This window comes from Heliangelus exortis, chromosome 2 (assembly GCF_036169615.1).
Source record: "Heliangelus exortis chromosome 2, bHelExo1.hap1, whole genome shotgun sequence".
NCBI classification, from domain to species: Eukaryota; Metazoa; Chordata; class Aves; order Apodiformes; family Trochilidae; genus Heliangelus; species Heliangelus exortis.
Genome location: NC_092423.1, coordinates 146,603,959 through 146,622,179, shown reverse-complemented (window position 1 = coordinate 146,622,179; position 18,221 = coordinate 146,603,959). Strand labels below are relative to the sequence as shown.

General features: G+C 39.2%; 1 protein-coding gene across 4 annotated transcripts in view; it reads left to right on the top strand.

The window, feature by feature from the left end:
* The window catches only part of TRAPPC9 (trafficking protein particle complex subunit 9), a 489,549-nt gene that overhangs the window by 14,126 nt on the left and 457,202 nt on the right, over positions 1 to 18,221 (top strand). For 3 of the 4 annotated variants that reach the window (XM_071738446.1, XM_071738448.1, XM_071738449.1), the window contains exons 6-10: positions 2,981 to 3,007; positions 4,383 to 4,504; positions 6,819 to 6,944; positions 13,167 to 13,383; positions 14,124 to 14,267. In XM_071738446.1, the coding sequence (XP_071594547.1) occupies positions 2,981 to 3,007; positions 4,383 to 4,504; positions 6,819 to 6,944; positions 13,167 to 13,383; positions 14,124 to 14,267 (636 nt within the window). The remainder of the gene's footprint in view (positions 1 to 2,980; positions 3,008 to 4,382; positions 4,505 to 6,818; positions 6,945 to 13,166; positions 13,384 to 14,123; positions 14,268 to 18,221) is intronic. The other variant, XM_071738447.1, reaches the window with a different exon arrangement.

Sequence of the window (18,221 nt, the reverse complement as noted above, 5' to 3'; positions counted from 1 at the left end):
GGTAAAACTAGAAAAGGGGAGTGGGAGGGAATAACTATAGTTCTTTTAGGATATACTACCCTGTATCCTTGTAGGCAGTAACCCACCCCAGTGCCTGTAAGGTGATCCAGAGAGCTGCTCATGTTAACTGATTCTTGTGGCTTTCACCCCTGGACAGATCTGTTGGCTCTGATTGGGTTATTTGGGTTCAGCTGATTCTCAGTGGTCCTCTGAGCTCCTACATGTTTGGGGAGATGAACCTGAACCACTTAGGAAGAAACATGTGTTGGTAATTATAAACCAGGGGAGTTTTGGTCTAACCCAGCACAGCTGTTTCTGGGTCTGTGCTCAGGTTGTTACACAGTACTGAAACAAACAGCAGTGGGGTTTAATTGCTGGTGTAAAGTACTCCTGTATGGGATGTGATCAAAATTATTCCTTCATCTAAAAAAAACAACCACCCATTTTTATTCAGCTGTAGGTCAAAATATAGTAAACATTTGCTTTACATTCTTTTTATTATAAAATGTGCATGCTGAGACTACATAATTACAGTACAATTACCTTATTTCAGCAGAGAATACTAATTTTTTGTGTAATATCTAGTCATTAAAATTTATGCATTTGGTCCTGTGACCTGTGAGTGCATTTCATGTTAGGTGGTATGGTGTCACTTCACATAGTTATTAAACTTTTGTCCACTTTCCAATTAATATTTAACAGTAGATATTGCAATGGGTTTGTTATTAGTGGGTGCTTTTTGTTACTGAGAAGGTACCAAAGAAGTCACAGCTATCAGAATAATTGAATAAAATTATTTTGGATATATTATTGCTGCTTCTCTATGTAAGTTGTCTTGTAATTCAAGGTTTGCAGATTTGTTAGGGTGGTTGGAATTTAAAAATGCTTTAGTTTCATGTAACAAGGTTTTTCAGAGGAATTTCCTATGAAGAAAACCTGATTACAGTTTTTTTTGTCATCCCTTCTAGATGACAGTGATCCATTAGATATTTTTCCCTAACTCTGGCTATGATCTCCTAATACTTTGAGATCTGAACTACTGAATTTGGTCTAGCCAAGTGGTCTTTTTCCTACAAGGTATTCTGGAAGTTTCCATACCTTTTTTGGACCCAGCAGTGCTTTTCATTTAATATCTTTTCAAGCTGCACTTTTGTTTGTAATTTACATTGTTGCAATTAATTTTGTGAGGACAGTATTTAATCTGGGGAACAAATTCCAGTGTGTCTTTCTGTAGGATAAGAGCAGAAACAAAAGGGATTTCCAAATTTGGTGCAAATAATGGACTGCCAGACTTGTAGCTGACATTGAACTGGGATTATTTCTGAAGCATAAAGATTTGAGAGTTTTTATTTCTTCCCTTTGTGCCTGGATTTGCACCTCTCCTCATGCCTGTGCTAAGCCTTGACAGGATGGCATTTTGTAGTGCTGCTTTTGTACCCAGATCTGATCAAGAGAAAGGTCTTTCTCTTGAGTATCCTGTGATTTGCTCCATTTGGGTTTTTTTAGGTTGTAGCACAGGATCTGACTGCACAAAAAATGTTGGGGTGTCTGTTTTATATAGAAACATCTTCAGAAGGAGAAACATAATCTCTCTTTGTGTAATAGAGTGCAGGCTTAACAGGGCAATGCTAAAGGGTGGTTTTTTTAGTGTGAGGTTTTTTTTCCCCCTTCTAAGCAGAATGTATTTAATGCCTATCTATAACCATCTGAATACTGTCTCTTTTATGGATATAGCTTTCAAATTAGTTTGAGACTCCCTCGATAATAATACTTTATTACTCAAAAATAGAGTATTTAAAGTACTTGTGTGAGGGAGGGAGACATGGAACCTTGTCTGCTCCAAATCAAGTTTCTTCCTTGGCCATTGTCATAAGCCCTTGGACTACAGTGTCTTGCTGATTGTGAAAAGGGGACTTTGAGGTTTTAAGGAAGGGTTTTCTTGTTCCTAAAGCCTTTTGTTTGTAGGGGGAGAGCTTCAGGCTGTGTCCCCTTGAATGGCTGGGTTCATCTCTGCAGCTTTCAGTGAAAAAGAAGATTTTATGTTGCTTAGTTCCTCTTGGCTGGGACCCTGGCCATTGCCTTTTTGCTATGTGATTTGCATGTTGAATAAGCTGAGTTTAGATTTCTTTCTGCCTGGTTCAGTAGCTGTTTTGAGTTTCTCTACAGTGTTTTATTTGTCTGAAGTACTAAGCTCTTCATTTTGTCACCTCACCTTCCTTTTTCCCCAAGCAGAATCAGGACACCTGAGTGAAGTGTTTGAGGATATTTCTGAGCTAGTCCTAAGTCTCTGCTTCTCTAGTCTGAAGTCTGAGCAAATCAAGTGTCTTGCTCATAAAGTGACAGTTTTTGACTGCTTAACCCTTGATCTTAACAATTTTATTGCCATGTTTAATCAACCTTTAGGGCAATGAAGTGTTATGTATCAGGTAATCCAACTTTGCAATATTCTTGGCAACTATTTTATATCAGCAACCTGGCTTGTTGGGTTGGAGTGATTCAGTTATTCAGAAAACTTGATGGAGTGAGATTGAAAGGGATAAAATAATGTGGAAATGTTGTTCTAGAGTATTGTGTAGATTAAATGAGCTCCCACGGGACATTTAAGAGCTGTAAGACCTGATATTAAAATACAGTAAGTGGATTGTGACAGAAACTTGCCAACTAAAACACAAATTAAAAAAAAAAAAAAGGAGAAAAAAGATATGGCTTTAAATTATACACTGAAAATTTAATTATTCTTGCTATGTCTTAGAATACAGTGCAAGTTTATGGATTTTTACATTTATTTTTTAAGAGAATGAGGTTTAACATATGATGACTACTTGAATTACAATTGGTAGTCATTCAAATTAGCAATGATGATTCTTATAAATCTTGTAATTTTGTTCAAACCTGATGTTAGTTATAAAACATTATAAGAGCTTATTTTGTTGGCTATATTCAAGGCTGAAAAAAAAATCATTTTTGTTCCTCCTTTTAGGGGCACAAGAAGTTCTCATTGATCCAGGTACATAATTTTCATGCATGTTTCCAAAGTCTTTTCTTTTATTACTTGCATATGTTTTGCATTTGTATAGGTAGTTGCTGCCTCTTGGCAAAGGTAGTCCTGATTCCTGATAATTCAGTTTTTGGCTACAAATTGTGAGGAAGCAAAGAGACTGAAGATTAACTGGCAGAAAATAAAGGCAATAATTCCATGATTGTGTCCCTCTAAATTCTAATCAAGACTGTTTCTTCTGATGAGTAGTGGGGATTAAAATTTTTTTTAACCAACAAACTTGAACATGAATGTTCACAAGGAGTTTTGTAGTGCTGCAGTACTCATTCAACCACCCCTAACAAAGATTTTGCACTTCCATAAAATCCCTTAAGTGTTAATCTGCAGATATTCTTGGTATGATGCCTTAAGGCTGATAAATAGGAGACTGTAAAATAACATAATTCTGAATAGAAAGAGGGATTAGAAAGTATCTTTCAGATTATTTTTTAACAGTCTGTTGGGAGTTATGTACACCTCTGAAACACAAAGATCTTTTTGCCATCTTAATAGAGAAACCTCTTGGAGAAATAAATTACTGTGTAATCCTACAGATTAAGTAACATGTTAAAACCTACAGAGCCTTGCCTAATGTTTGCTGTAGAGTTTAAATTTTGTTATGCTAACTCTGCAATAAAATTAAATTTTTAGAAATAAAATTTTCATGTTTTTTGTAATACCCCAGATTTCCTTGGCTTCTGTTTCAGAGTCTTTTTTCTTGTGTCTATAAAGGCACTTTCTGTCTCTCACCCTCTTTTTTATGTAAGAAATTTCTTACTCTTTTACCTGAGCCATAGGTAGTTTTTTTCTTTTTACCATGAAAGGCTCAGATTTGGTGGCCTTCATTATAGTGTAACACTTGGCTTTATGTTACTAGGTATAGGGAAGAGGAGTATTTCTTTTAAATGACTGAAAAGAAGGTCACTGATCTAATAATTAGTTATAAAAAAGTTTTTTTTTCCTTAGGTGTGCTTTAGAAATAGAGTTTGTAAGTAGAACCAAAGGATAATTCAAAGATTGAAACTGGATATTCAGATGTGGCTGTCTAATTTTAGCAATCTAGTATTTTATTAATAATCTAAATATTCAGAAAAAATGTAAAAGATTATTAATACATTTAGTTTTTCTCTAAGTGAAAGATTATTTCCTTTCTGCTGCTTTATGACTGAATCACTTTTTAAAATAGCATAGTAAACCAGGACTAGTGTTTTCTAGGTAGGGCATGAGGGGGAAATATTCTTTGTGTATGCCTTGGTCAAACCTACAGCATATCCTAGTTTTCTGCTTAGATATTTGGTATTTTCTAAAAGTCTTAATGCTGATTTCTTACCCTGTTGTATTTTAGGTGCCTTGACTTCCAATGGCATAAATGCAGATACCAGTGCTGAGATAGGGCGTGCCAAGAACTGCCTTAGTCCTGAGGACATCATAGATAAATATAAAGAAGCCATTTCCTACTATGGCAAGGTAATCCTACTGATTTTTAAGTAACTTCACTGAAATTCTGGTGAACAATGAACTTCTGTGCCTTTGTTTTCAGAGGATCTTCTAAAGAATATGGAATGAAGTTTGGAAAACGTAAGATAGTTGGGGAAATAGGAATAATTCCTACTGCTGAACTGAGTGCTTGGTTTAGAGTCATGGGTACCTCAGAACTTTGGTTAAAGACAACACCTAAACCAGCAATCTGCTGAGTAAAACTATTTACAGTGCCTGCTAGGACCTGGAGGTTGGAACAATTGGTTTTGGAACAATTGTATTACATTTTTAAAGCACTCTGAGTAGAAGTCCCAGATATCTGAAGGTTTGTTAACTATTAGAAATGGTCCTTAATACCTGATCAATTCCAGTGATGCTTTTATACATTGTGTAAACTGAATGCTTCTTCACTGTGTCTGCTGGAATGATCCCTGGGGAATTCAGGAGTTTCTGGAGAGGATGCTGGTATCAATCCTTGATATTAAAGGATTGTTGGGAAGGCTGGAGTTCAGAGCATGTGGAGGGGTAGGAGGTCATGATGGAGATGTGATGGAGAAATGTGATGGAAGAAACATTCATAAAAGAGGATTTAAGAAATGACCCAGTTTTCAGCTCTACTGAAGCATTTTTTAAGGTTCTTATGCAAGTGTTCAGAGCATAGGATATTATGGTGGCTTAATGCTTGCATTTTAATACAAAAACAAAAAAATATTTCATACTGTGGTAATAAAGGCTCAATATCCATATCAACATTAAAGATAATAGTAATTATTTATGCTTTAATCAATTTAATTTCAGGTATCCTTTTTGTCTGATACTGAAAAGTATCTGTAGACCAAGCTATGTAATTATGATGTGGCACTTTCATGTCTCTATTGAAGGGGGGACTCTCCAAATGAAATGAGAGAAATTGTGTGCATGACTTAATTTATGATCAGGAGCAATGAAAAGTGGTGGTTTTGGGGATTGTTTCAGATACATTTGAATCCACTGATATAAGGATATTTCTCAAGTATGCATTCAGCTTTTTATGTTACTTTAATGGTAAGTTGCTCATCTAAAAAGGGTGTGATTTCTTTAGAAGTATAAAATTATTGGATTTTGGACTTTGAGCAGGGTATTTATATTTTAATAATACATATTCTGCACTTAGTAAGAATGCTTCACTGCAGCTTCACTTGCAAAATAACAAAAAGGTTTGTTTTGGGAGTGGTCTGTAGCTGTTCCAAAACAAGCACAGTTACTTTTACCTGCTTAGAATGTTCAGATAGTGTAACTCCCTAGTTCTAATGCTGAGGAAGCAGCATCTTGTATGTTTTTTTTTTTTTTTTAATGCTATCACTGAGCTTAAGAAACTTCTGTAGCATCTCCTAAATTGGATTCAATCTCCAGTGATTTGTCTTTGCTGATATAAATGCACAAAAGAGGAACTTGGAACTGCTTTGGTGGAGTAAGTTCTGCATTTTGATCTGAGTTTTATTTCCCCCATTAGATTTCAGACATGATAAATACCTGTACAGAGTTGAACTTCAGCAGGAGACAGGCTGACTCAAATATCCAATATAAGTATTGTTTGAGCAAACAACTGGATTAAATTGTTTGTCTAGAAAATACTTGTGTGTCTGAGCTTGCACAGATCAGTGCATGTCTACATTGTCTCCTGCCTTTTTAAAGCAACCTAAAGAACTGAAATAGTAATTTACAGAACATGTTTTGTAATTAGATACTAGAAAACTCAGGATAATTTGTAATTCACTTATCATCCGTGATACTGTTTTAACAAAAGACAAAATTGATGTAGTAAAACCAAAGTTCTGTTGCTACAGCTTCCTGTGCTATAGCACATTTTGTAGTAAGTGGAAAAAGCAAAATTGTTTCTTGATTTGTCATGATGGAACAGTTTTAGGTGCTGAAGAATTACTGTAAAACTGAATTCTTTGCTTATGAACCTGCAGTGTCTTTGTGGTAGACACACCACCCATACTTGCCATAAGTATGAGGCTATCCAAAATTATTCCAACATTCCCAACTTTTCTCCTTGTCTTAATTCTCAGACTGAAGCTGTGCTGTGACTCAAAATTAGAGTCATAAGTCAAGAGGCTGAAGGCCATTGTTTTGCATAATATTTTAGATGATACCTTAATTTTCACTTGGGCATATGTTGATAATTTAACTGTACAGTCACTGGCTTTGAGGAATTGCTGGGTTTGGAAGATGTGACACTTAAGTGTTATGCAGAAACATTCATCAAATCTAACGGGTGCAATACTTCAGTATTATTTTTATTTTCTCCCTCTTCAAGTACAAGAATGCTGGTGTGATTGAACTGGAAGCCTGTGTGAAGGCAGTGAGAGTCCTTGCAATACAGAAAAGGAGCATGGAAGCCTCTGAGTTTCTTCAGAATGCAGTTTACATCAACCTTCGTCAGGTGGGTGTGGGAACTTCAGTTGTTTTTTATCTTCTCATTTCAGAGATTATACAAAAATGTGAAAGTTACTTAGGTTGAGGGGACTCATTTATTTCCTTATATCAATACCACCTCCTCACTTGAGGACTTGAGAATTTTCACAGCTGTGAGTCCATAAGGTACCAAATCTTAGATATAAAAAATAATTTGTTCAGATGGTGCAGGAGAAAACCACCTTGAGCTGACTGCCTCCAGAGAGGGACCCTGACCAAAGAAATTCCTGGGCAATGAGACCCTGAGAATCTATGCACCCTCCCCTCTTCATGACCATTTCATGTGCCTTTTGGCCCAATGGTGATTTGTAGTCTGGGGTCTTCTATCACTGAATTGGATTGGCCATTAACTGTTCCTGCTGAGCTGCAGCTGCTGCTTGTAGCCTTCTTCTGCCTTCTTGCAGGCAGAGTGTGTGTCAGGGTTTAACACTGCCCTGGCAATTAAACCAAGTGACAGATGCTCTCTATTAATCTCTCTCTCCTCCCTGATAAAGAAAGGAGAGAGAAGAAGGGAGAGAGACTGATGGGTTGGAAACTAAACCACACAGCTTTAAGGAAACAGGAATGAGAAATAGGACAAATGACTAAATCGATACAAATATCCAGGAAAATTGATCCCAGGTTCCTCCCCCCTTTCCCCCAATAACACTCCCATCCTCACGGAGGCTGCAGGGCAGCCCTGGGAAAGTCCAGGCTGGACTCCTGGGGTCAGCAGCAGTGGGGAGCTGGAGGCAGGAACACACAGATTCAGGCTGGCATGGATCAGGAGCACAGGCAGAGGAATGGATGGAATCCTCCCAGGATGCCCAAGCAAACAGGGAACGGGTGAAGAAAGGGAAGCAGGAAGGGCAGGAAGCTGGAAGCTCTTGTGAACCCTCCAATTTATCATAGAATCATAGAACTGGCTGGGTTGGAAGGGACCTCAGAGATCATCAAGTCCAACCCTTGATCCACTCCCGCTGCAGTTCCCAGCCCATGGCACTGAGTGCCACATCCAGGCTCTTTTTAAATATCTCCAGGGATGGAGAATCCACCACTTCCCTGGGCAGCCCATTCCAATGTCTGATCACCCTCTCTGTAAAGAAATTCTTTCTAATGTCCAACCTAAACCTCCCCTGGCACAACTTGAGACCTCTTGTGCCCTCTTGTCTTGTTGAAAGTCGTCTGGGAAAAGAGACCAACCCCCACTTGGCTACAACCTCCTTTCAGGGAGTTGTAGAGAGTGAAATATATATATATTTTATACATATATACATATGTATAAAATATATATATATATAATATATATATATTATATTTAGTATGAGGTGTATGGGATGGAATACTCTGTTTGGTCAGTTCTGGCATCTATCTTGTCTGTTCCTCTCCAAAGGAGGGCTGCAGGTGGGACCTCTTTATTCCTTCTGGAGGGCAAAATGTTCCTCAGAGCTGAGCAGTGGCCTTGGTTCTGCACCCCATTCTCCAGCTGGAACTCTAAACATCGAGTGGGATCAGTCCCAGCAGCAGACACTGCCTGAGAAACTTGCTGTTCATTTCAGCAAGTGCAGCTCCTTCCAAGAGACTCAGCTGAAAGCAAAAGTCCAAGACAGAAAATCACCTTTATCCTGGCCCAAACCAGGACAGGGTGGAAAACTGAGAAGTCCTAGACCTGGGATAAGCATTAATTAGCAACAACTAAACCATCAGTGTGTTACCAACATTATTCTCATACTAAATCCAAAACACAGCACTGTACCAGCTGCTAGGATGAAAACTCTATCCCAGCTGAAAGTTCACAGCTTGCAGCCTGAGGTTTCAACAAATCCAGCTACTCATGCTAAGTAAGGAATGCTGAACAGTGTACAAAATCAGATAACATTATGTTGTAACTTCTACATCTTAATGCAAAATGATTGACTCTGAGTGATTCATTGTATCTAAAACTTAATTTTCCCACCTAAATGATAATATTTCCTAAAAGTTGTTCTGTTATATTGTTTTACTCGGGAAAATTGGCTGTTTGGGGCAGATCTGCAATGGGTTTTTTTTTTATATTCTTGATTGTATATGGTTCAATGGAAGTGATCAGACAGGAATTACCTCTTGCAGATTGAGCTCAAGAGTCTGAGTAGTGCTGTTAATCAATTGAATTTTTGTGTTGTAGTGTGAAGTTTTTGCTAGGAATTCAGAGCAAAAAAGAAGTATTTGAAGCTGTCACAAAAATGCTCAGTACCACGACAGAACAAGACTACACTTCATCAGTTTCTCAAGCTTTGTGTCACTGGCTACAGTGAGACTGCTGTGGTTGAAATAATTGACAAAAAGCTGCTTGGTTTCTTACTGTTTTTCCTTTTTTTTCTTGTTACATCTTAGACTAGCAGATTTTTATTGCAGACCATGGAGTTTATTAAGCCCAGACTGGGAGAGCAAATTTATGAGATAGGTAGAATTCCTTCATTTGCAGAGAATCCTTTCTGTGGAGTCTATTTTCTAACTTTACATAAATGAGAAATTAATTGATTGCTAAGCCATCATAAAAATCAATTTTGTTGCAGAGTACCTTAATTGTCTTAATCAGTGCAGTTCTCTTTAGTTCTGCAGTCTGTCTTTGGCTTCAGCTCTGTAGCCTTTCATCCAGGCTGCTGTGGTAGTATTTTTCCCTTGTTCTTGCACTCTTATTTTTGTGACCTGCAACATCCAATGTTGTTGTTATATTGTTTTTCTGATGGAAGCAATTACTGTCATTGTGATAATCACCTGCTCTCCTCTCTGACATCACTGATTTTGCAAGTTTCCCTTTATATAAGAGGAAAAAACCAAAGATTTAGTGAATGGCAAAATATGTCTTTAAATAGCTGATAAGTATTATCTGGTAATACAGAAACACAAAGCTTGGCAGCATGCAACTCATGCCCTGATCAAAGCTTGCCTGAGCCAGCTCTGATAGCATCCCAAATAGAAACAGATAAGAGTTTGAGTAAGTCCTGATGAAATGCATCAAGTGAAACAGGCTGGTGAGTTATTTTCACCTGTTGAGGTGGAGAGAACCAGAGGAGGATGTTATGAGGCCCCACTGCTTTTCTTTCTACCTGGCTGGTCTCTTTCACTCTGCTCTTGTTTTTGTTTTTTTTTTTTTTAATTGTTCCTAAGATGACTTTGAACTCAGTATTCCATCAGCTATTGACCCCACAAATAAATCCTTGTGCATGTAAAGCCTCCCTTAGTGTGCATTGTCATGCTATAAAATATATGCCATGAATGCCAGGCCTCCCCCTGGCTGGAAAACATTGAAATAAAACCCAGTTATATGAGGTGGTTTTGTTGTAGCTCAGTTAGATTCTGGCAGATATCATCTCCCAGCCTTCAGTGTTTGTCACTGTCACCACAGCCTTCTCCTGAAAAAGGGGCAAGGTACAGGGTGGGTGGTTTGTCAGGTGGTAGGAAGTTGGCTAAGGGGCTGCACTCAGGGTGTGGTGATCCAAGGTTTTTCCTCAGGCTGGCAAGATGCTACTGGAAAGGGTGCTCAATGAACTCATCTGGACTCCATTTCTCTCAAAAGGTTGCACCAGGGGATCTTTTGAGGTCTCTTCTAACCCTGGCTGTTATATGATGATTCTTATTCCTGTTATTCTATTGCTTGTACAACATGAGAGATCAAACTAGATGATAATCAGTAGCTGTGTTCTGGAAAAAAATATGTGTTCAGCTGCATACTGAAGAGCATGATCATTTGTCTTCTCAAGAGTGATGTTGACATTACCTGATTCTTAAAAATACCTTTAGTAATAGTGAATCTTCTGCTGTATCTTGTGTATCTAATGTGTACCTAATGACCACTTGTTAATTTTGTGTTGCCAGCTTTATATGCTATTGTTGCACCTCTGTAGAAGTTCAGGATGTAGTTGCATCCAAAAAAAAAAAAGCCCAACCTTGGCAATATTGATAATTTGGGCATTAGGCCCACTGCTGAGCTGTGAACCATTCTGTACCTTTATTAATTTCAATCAAGTATAATATTCATCTAGCTTGTTACTGCACATGTCTATTAGTTTGCCATTATCTTGGGTGGAAGTGTTTCTATAAAACATTATTATGAAAAAAATGAGTGAGATAATATTTCCAGTGTGGGAGAGTTTGTTTTCCATAAAGATTGGTATGGCTGGGAATTATATTTACAGCTCTTGTAATTTACTGTATAGATTTACTGTATAGAGCATGGAAACAGGTAGTAGTTATAACTTGGCCTAACACAAAGCAGGGTGTGATAAATTAGGGGAACACACTGCAGGACAGTGTTTTCCTTTTGCAGGTAGAACATCAGCATAACCAGTTTTCAACAGCAGAAAAAAATACCTCACAGGATAAAGCAAATGCCTCCATGAATGAATGATTTGGTAGTCTGTGTCTCTCCATCTCCTGAAGCACAAAGATTAGAGCTATCAGATAACAGCATGGTGCCTTCTGAAGACTTCAGGCTTCTTTAGGTTGTCCCATATTCCTATACCCACAATTAGAAATGACTTTTGAAAGACTATTTTGTTAGCACTATTGAGATTTAAGCAATAAAAGATCTTTTGAAGCTTCATTTATAAGACCTAATAATTTCTGTAGAAGTTAAACTGTGACCATCATCTTTTGACTTTTAAGTATCTCAAGCACAGATCCTATGAGGAGAGGCTGAGGGAGCTGGGGGTGTTGAGGCTGGAGAAGAGGAGGCTCAGGGGAGACCTCATCACTCTCTCCAACTCCCTGAAAGGAGGTTGGAGCCAGGGGGGGTTGGGCTCTTTTCCCAGGCAACTCTCAGCAAGACAAGAGGGCACAAGAGGTCTCAAGTTGTGCCAGGGGAGGTTTAGGTTGGACATTAGAAAGAATTTCTTTCTGGAGAGGGTGATCAGACATTGGAATGGGCTGCCCAGGGAAGGGGTGGATTCTCCATCTCTGGAGATATTTCAAAAGAGCCTGGATGTGGCACTCAGTGCCATGGGCTGGGAACTGCAGTGGGAGTGGATCAAGGGTTGGACTTGATGATCTCTGAGGTCCCTTCCAACCCAGCCAATTCTATGATTCTATGAATTTGAGTGCTCAGAATGCACATTGATACTTTGAGTTTTGAAGACTGAACACCATTTCTGTCCTTCAGCAATATTTTTGTCTGAAGTTTGCCATTTTAAACACCTTGGTTGAACTTGTTAGCAGTTTCAGAATGATTTAAAATATTTTATATTGCTTTAGGCTGTTCATTCCAGATCTTGTGCACTAGGTGTCAGCAGTCCTCCACCTTCAGAACTCAACATTTCTCCACACTGGGATGCAGACTTGGAGTATCTGGTAGCTTCCAGAGTTTCTGCTGCTGTTTCTTCTTGGCTGTCATACTCATTCAAAGCAGAGGGGAAAGAATGGTTACCTGGGACTTGTGCCAATGTACTGATAAGCTAAAAAAGCACCTGGTGGTGGTTACTCATCAAGTTTGTCTCAACTTGAAGTCTAACAGGGCTTAACCTTCCACTAAATCTTTCCTTGCTATTTGGCAGCTTGTGTATGTCTAGTGTCATGGAATGAAAATTGTGTGGTTTGCAAGATAGGAGACATATGAAAATGGAGACAGGAGTTTATTTGGTTTCACAGCCTGAGATGTCAAGATCAATACTCAGATTTAATCTTAAAATGATAAAAATATTTAACCTGGTAAACAATACATTTTGGTTGTGGTCTATTTTTGTGTTCTTACTGTACACATGAATATCCTGGTAAATATCTGCCATGAAACATGGAGCTGTTTTGCTGTTATTGACTGTTCTGACTACTTATTTTTCAGTACTTCTGACAAATAAAGTTGTAAAGAAGTTAATCTTCATTGCTTTTGTTAGTTGTTAAAGTTGAAGGAAGCTAAGGTTTTCCTGGCAGCAGAAACTGTCATGACTGGGTATATGCAAAATCACTGACTTCTGTGGTGCTGGAAATACATCTCCTATGTATTTTTAACTCGTGGGGTTGGTTTGTTAATTTATTTTTTGTAGGTTTTTTTTGGTTTTTTTTTGGTGTATTTTTGGTTTGTATTTTTTTGGTTGTATTTTTTTTGGGGGTGGGGGAGCGGGGGAAATGGGGGGCGATGTCTGTGTGGTTTTTTTCCTTTGTTTGTTTTGTTTTTCTTGCTTGTTTGGCTTTTTAAAATTAAGAACCAACCCTATTCCCTTCCCCCTTTAAATTTCAGCTTTCAGAAGAAGAAAAAATCCAACGTTACAGCATCCTTTCTGAGCTCTATGAACGGATTGGTTTCCACCGCAAGTCTGCATTTTTCAAGCGTATAGCAGCCATGCAGTGTGCAGCACCCAGCATCCCAGAACCTGGCTGGAGGGCCTGCTACAAATTGCTTTTGGAAACCCTCCCTGGCTATAGCTTATCACTGGACCCCAAAGATTTCAGCAAAGGTAATTGTCTCTGGGAAAATAAGGATTAGCACAGTGAGCCACTCAGCTGGCTTTCTGTGCTTCTTTGGCAGATTTCAAATGGAGCCAGAATAAGTTACCTATCAGAAAGTAATTGTGGCAAACAGAGCAGTTCTTTTAACACTGTACCTTCAGTTTTTCTTAGTCTTGCAGTTTTTAGGTGCTATGTGTAATTTGAATTACTATTTTATTGTATCTGTTATAAACAAAGGAAAAATAGTCTATAGGAACGCGTGGCAATTCTTGTAGCTGGTAAATACAGTGTTCACTTTCTGCAAGTTCTGTGCTGCTTGCTGTCCTCCTTTAGGCAAGCTAAGGATCTTTTGCTTGGTCTTTAAAAAGATTTAAGAAGTGGTTGATTTGGATTTAAAATGAAGTTTCTGTATGAAATCTAATGTAAATTTCCTGTTCAGGGAATTAAAAAAAATACAAAACCTTAAAGCTCTTGTGTAGAGTTTTGGTTTCTGAATTCTAGTGATGAATTTAATAGTTGATACACAAGCATATACAACAAAAATAGCTTCCAGATTAAAATATTCAAGTGAACTTAAAGACCCTAATTTTTCTTTAGAGTACAAGATGCAGATGATGTACAATACAAACTGAGTGATGTTTATACGTGTCATTAAATCACTGATTAATATATTAAAAAAACCCCAAAACTGCTTGATTTGTGGTGACTTCTCACTTTAAAAAGTATTAAATGTCTGCTTGCTTTACAGGAACTCACAGAGGATGGGCTGCAGTACAGATGCGTTTGCTTCATGAGCTGGTGTATGCTTCCAGAAGAATGGGCAACCCTGCCTTATGTGTCAGGCATCTCTCTTTCCTTCTACAGACCATGCTGGATTTTCTTTCTGATCAAGGTATGTTTTTTTGAAAAAAAGATACTTACACTTTCTTCCATCCTACAGCCAAATAATGTGACTTTGTTTTGAAATATACTTAATTTGAGAAGCAATGGAAAGCACAGAAGTCATGGAATTATGTGTATGCATGAGGTAGGTTGTTGATAGTGATAAATCATGTATGCAGTATAATTAGTTTTAAATATTAGTTTCTTGGCCTCAATGTGTAGTACATAAAATAAAATTTCCTGTAATGTTTCCCATCTGTAGATTGACTGCCTCAAGCCCAATGCTGTAGTTCCTTTGTAAATGCTCAGAATATGATGCACATGGCTTAGAATAAAAAGAAATGTTATTTTAAAATACTAGCAGCCTTCATAAGTGCAGTAATGAAGAGACTGAGAAGATATGAGTTGAAAAGTAAATTCAGAAAAGAAGAGTGTATGGTATTGTCAGGGTTTAACACTGCCCTGGCAATTAGACCAAATACCAGATGCTCTCTGTTAATCCCCTTCCCCTTCCTGATAAGGAAAGGAGAGAGAATAAGGGAGAGAGACTGATGGGTTGGAAACTAAACTACACAGCTTTAATGAAACAGTAATGAGAAATAGGAAAAATGACTAAATCTATACAAATATCCAGGAAAATTGATCCCAGGTTCCTCCTCCCTTTCCCCCAATAACTCTCCCATCCCCACCCAGGCTGCAGGGCAGCCCTGGGAAAGTCCAGACTGGACTCCTGGGGTCAGCAGCAGTGGGGAGCTGGAGGCAGGAACACACAGATTCAGGCTGGCATGGATCAGGAGCACAGGCAGAGGAAGGGATGGAATCCTCCCAGGATGCTGAAGCAAAACAGGGACAGGGGAAGAAGGGGAAGCAGGAAGGGCTTTGACCCTCATCATCCCTCCAATTTATCCTGAGGATGAGGTGCATGGGATGGAATCCTCTGTTTGGTCAATTCTGGCCATTTCTCTTGTCTGTTCCTCCCCAAAGGAGGGCTGCAGCTGGGACCTCTTGACTCCTTTTCTCCTTCCAGAGGGCAAAATGTTCCTCAGAGCTGAGCAGTGGCCTTGGTTCTGCACCCCATTCTCCAGCTGGAACTCTAAACATCGAGTGGGATCAGTCCCAGCAGCAGACACTGCCTGAGAAACTTGCTGTTCATTTCAGCAAGTGCAGCTCCTTCCAAGAGACTCAGCTGAAAGCAAAAGTCCAAGACAGAAAATCACCTTTATCCTGGCCCAAACCAGGACAGGTATTTGATGCTGAGGCTATCCAGAGGCTACCATCTGGTTTCTTTTTAAAACAAAATTTTCTTATATTTTAATTTAATCATACTTGATAATTATTTTAAAACACAACTTTTGTCTGTACTTGAATTAAAATTTCCAACCATGCAATATGGCAAATCTGAATAGAAACTATCATCATGTAAATCATTGAATATCAAAGTCAGGAAGGACCTTTCAGATCATCAAGTCCAGCCATCACCTCTGTAATCACTAATTCATCTCTCAAAGCACCAAATCTACCTGTTTTTTGAACACCCCCAGGGACAGCAGCTCCACCACCTTCCTGGGCAAACACTTCCAATGCTTCACCACTCTTTCACTGAAGAAATTTTTCCTAATATCCAATCTGATGTTACCTTGGTACCTGTTTCCTCTTGTCCTATTGCTTGTCACTAGGGAAAAGAGGCCAACTCTTGTCTCACTACAACCTTTAGGTAGCTGTAGAGAGCAATAAGCTCTCCTCTCAGCCTCCTCTTCTCCAGGCTGAACAGCCCCAGCTCATAAAACCTGTTCTCCAGACCCCTAATCAGCCAGGTTGCCCTTCTCTGTACCCTCTCCAGCACCTTGATGTCCTTCCTATACTCTGGTGCCTAAAACTGTGCATAGTACTCAAAGTGCATCCTCACCAGGGCTGAATCACATCACAAGGATGTGAACTCCTCCCTGGCCACACTAATCACACTGTTCCTTTTATGAGCCACGATGAAGTTGCCCTTTTTGGCTGCCTGGACACACTCTTGGCTCAGTCCCTTTCTGCTGAGCAGCTCTCCATTCACTCCTCCCCAAGCCTGTAGTGCTGCTGGGGGTTGTTGTGACTGAAATGCAGGACCTTTGGCTGTGCTGAAACTCAGAATTGGTCTTGACCCATCTGTCAAGCCTGTCTAGATCCCTCTGCAGAGCCTCTCTGCCCTCAGCACTTCCACCCATCTTAGTGTTATTTGCAAACTTAAGAGTGCACTCCCCCCCTCATCCAAACCACAGATAAAGATCCAAACCACAGATAAAGATGTTCCACAGGAGTGGTCCCAGCACTGAGCCCTGGGGGACACCACTTGTGATCAGCCACCAGCTGGATTTAACTCCATGACCACAATTCTTTGGACTCAGCCATTTTTTTAATCCAGTGAAGGATGTGTGCATCTGAGCCATGAGCATCCACCTTCTCCAGGAGAATCCTGTGGGAAACTGTCTCAAAGGCCTTGCTGAAGTTAAGGTAGACAATATCCACAGCCTTTCCCTCATCCAGTAAGCAGCTCACCCTGTCTCAGAAGATGAGGTTTGTCAAGCAGGACCTGCTCTCCGTGAGCCCATGCTGACTGGGCCTGATCACCCCACAGTGCATGAACCCCACAGTGGTATTCAGGGTGATCTCTTCCATCAGCTTCCCTGGTGCCCACAGGCCTGTAATTTCCCATGTCATCCATCTGCCCCTTCTTACATGTGGTTACATTGGCTGATTTCCAGTCTGCTGGTATCTCTCAGGACTGCTGATAAATAATGGAAAGTGTCTTGGTGAGCACCCTCACCAGTTCTTGGGTGCATCACATCCCATAGATTTGTGCATGTCCCTTGTTACTGTGTTTCCTTCTGCATCCAGTAAGGGATTGAGGGTCTCCTTGGTCATTGCTTTGTTGTTAATACATTTATAGAAAGTTTTCTTGATGTCCTTTATCACTGAAGACAGATGAATTCTACCTGGGCTTTGGATGTTCTAATTCCCTCCCTGTACAGCTTCACAACCTTTTTGTAGTTGTTGTGAGTGGCCTGCCCCTTCCTTCAAGGGGAGATATCAGTCACTATTTCAACCACATGGGAACTAAATTCAGCTATTAAGTTACATAAATATGTAAAATGCAGTCTTCTGCTTAGCAAACAGATACCAAATTTGACATAAAAGCTCTCTAATCTCAAGCCATTATGTTTTAATGTTAACAAGCCCTTCAGAATCACTTTTTCTTTAAATAGCAATTAAAATGTGCAATTGCAAAGTTGAATTAAATCTGTTCTTTTGTTTAATGCTTTTTGAAACATTGTGTGTACAGATGATGCTGCTGCATTTGATTTGGGTAAAATCAGATGCTTGGAAAAAAACCCAAGCCAACAGTGTTTTATTGTGGTTCTTTATTGATGAGGGTACACGTTGTTCTTCTGACACCAGTTCTACCTTTTGTTCCTGGATAGTCAGAAGGCCAAAGGTAATGAGACAAATGACAATATTCCATGTTTTTCTTCTGTACATCCTGGTTATTGGTTTTGGATACAGGCTACATGATTGTCTAAGTTCTCTTGTAACTTTAGATGCTTCTCTAGCCAACTGGATTGCCTGCACAGGTAGTATTACCTTTGGTGTCTTAAAACATCTGGTCTGGTGTTCTTATCACTCCTTAGATTAGCACAAATTATTTAGAAACAGAGCCATGTTGTCTACCAATCTGAAGGACAACCCACATGGCTTCTCATGTGTGTATACTTTTATTTTTCATCACCAGAAAGACAGAATAGTTGGTATGATGGAAGTCAGAGTCTTTCTGTGGTGACCTTTGCCTTGAGTCTTTTCAGCAGCAGCAGTGACTGAAAATAACAAGGCTGAGTTCTACAGCCATGACCACAGATGTCTGACAGCTTGGCAAAAATTAGTCACACTTTTTGTTCCAGTTTTGTTGATCTAGTTATATGGCCTTTTT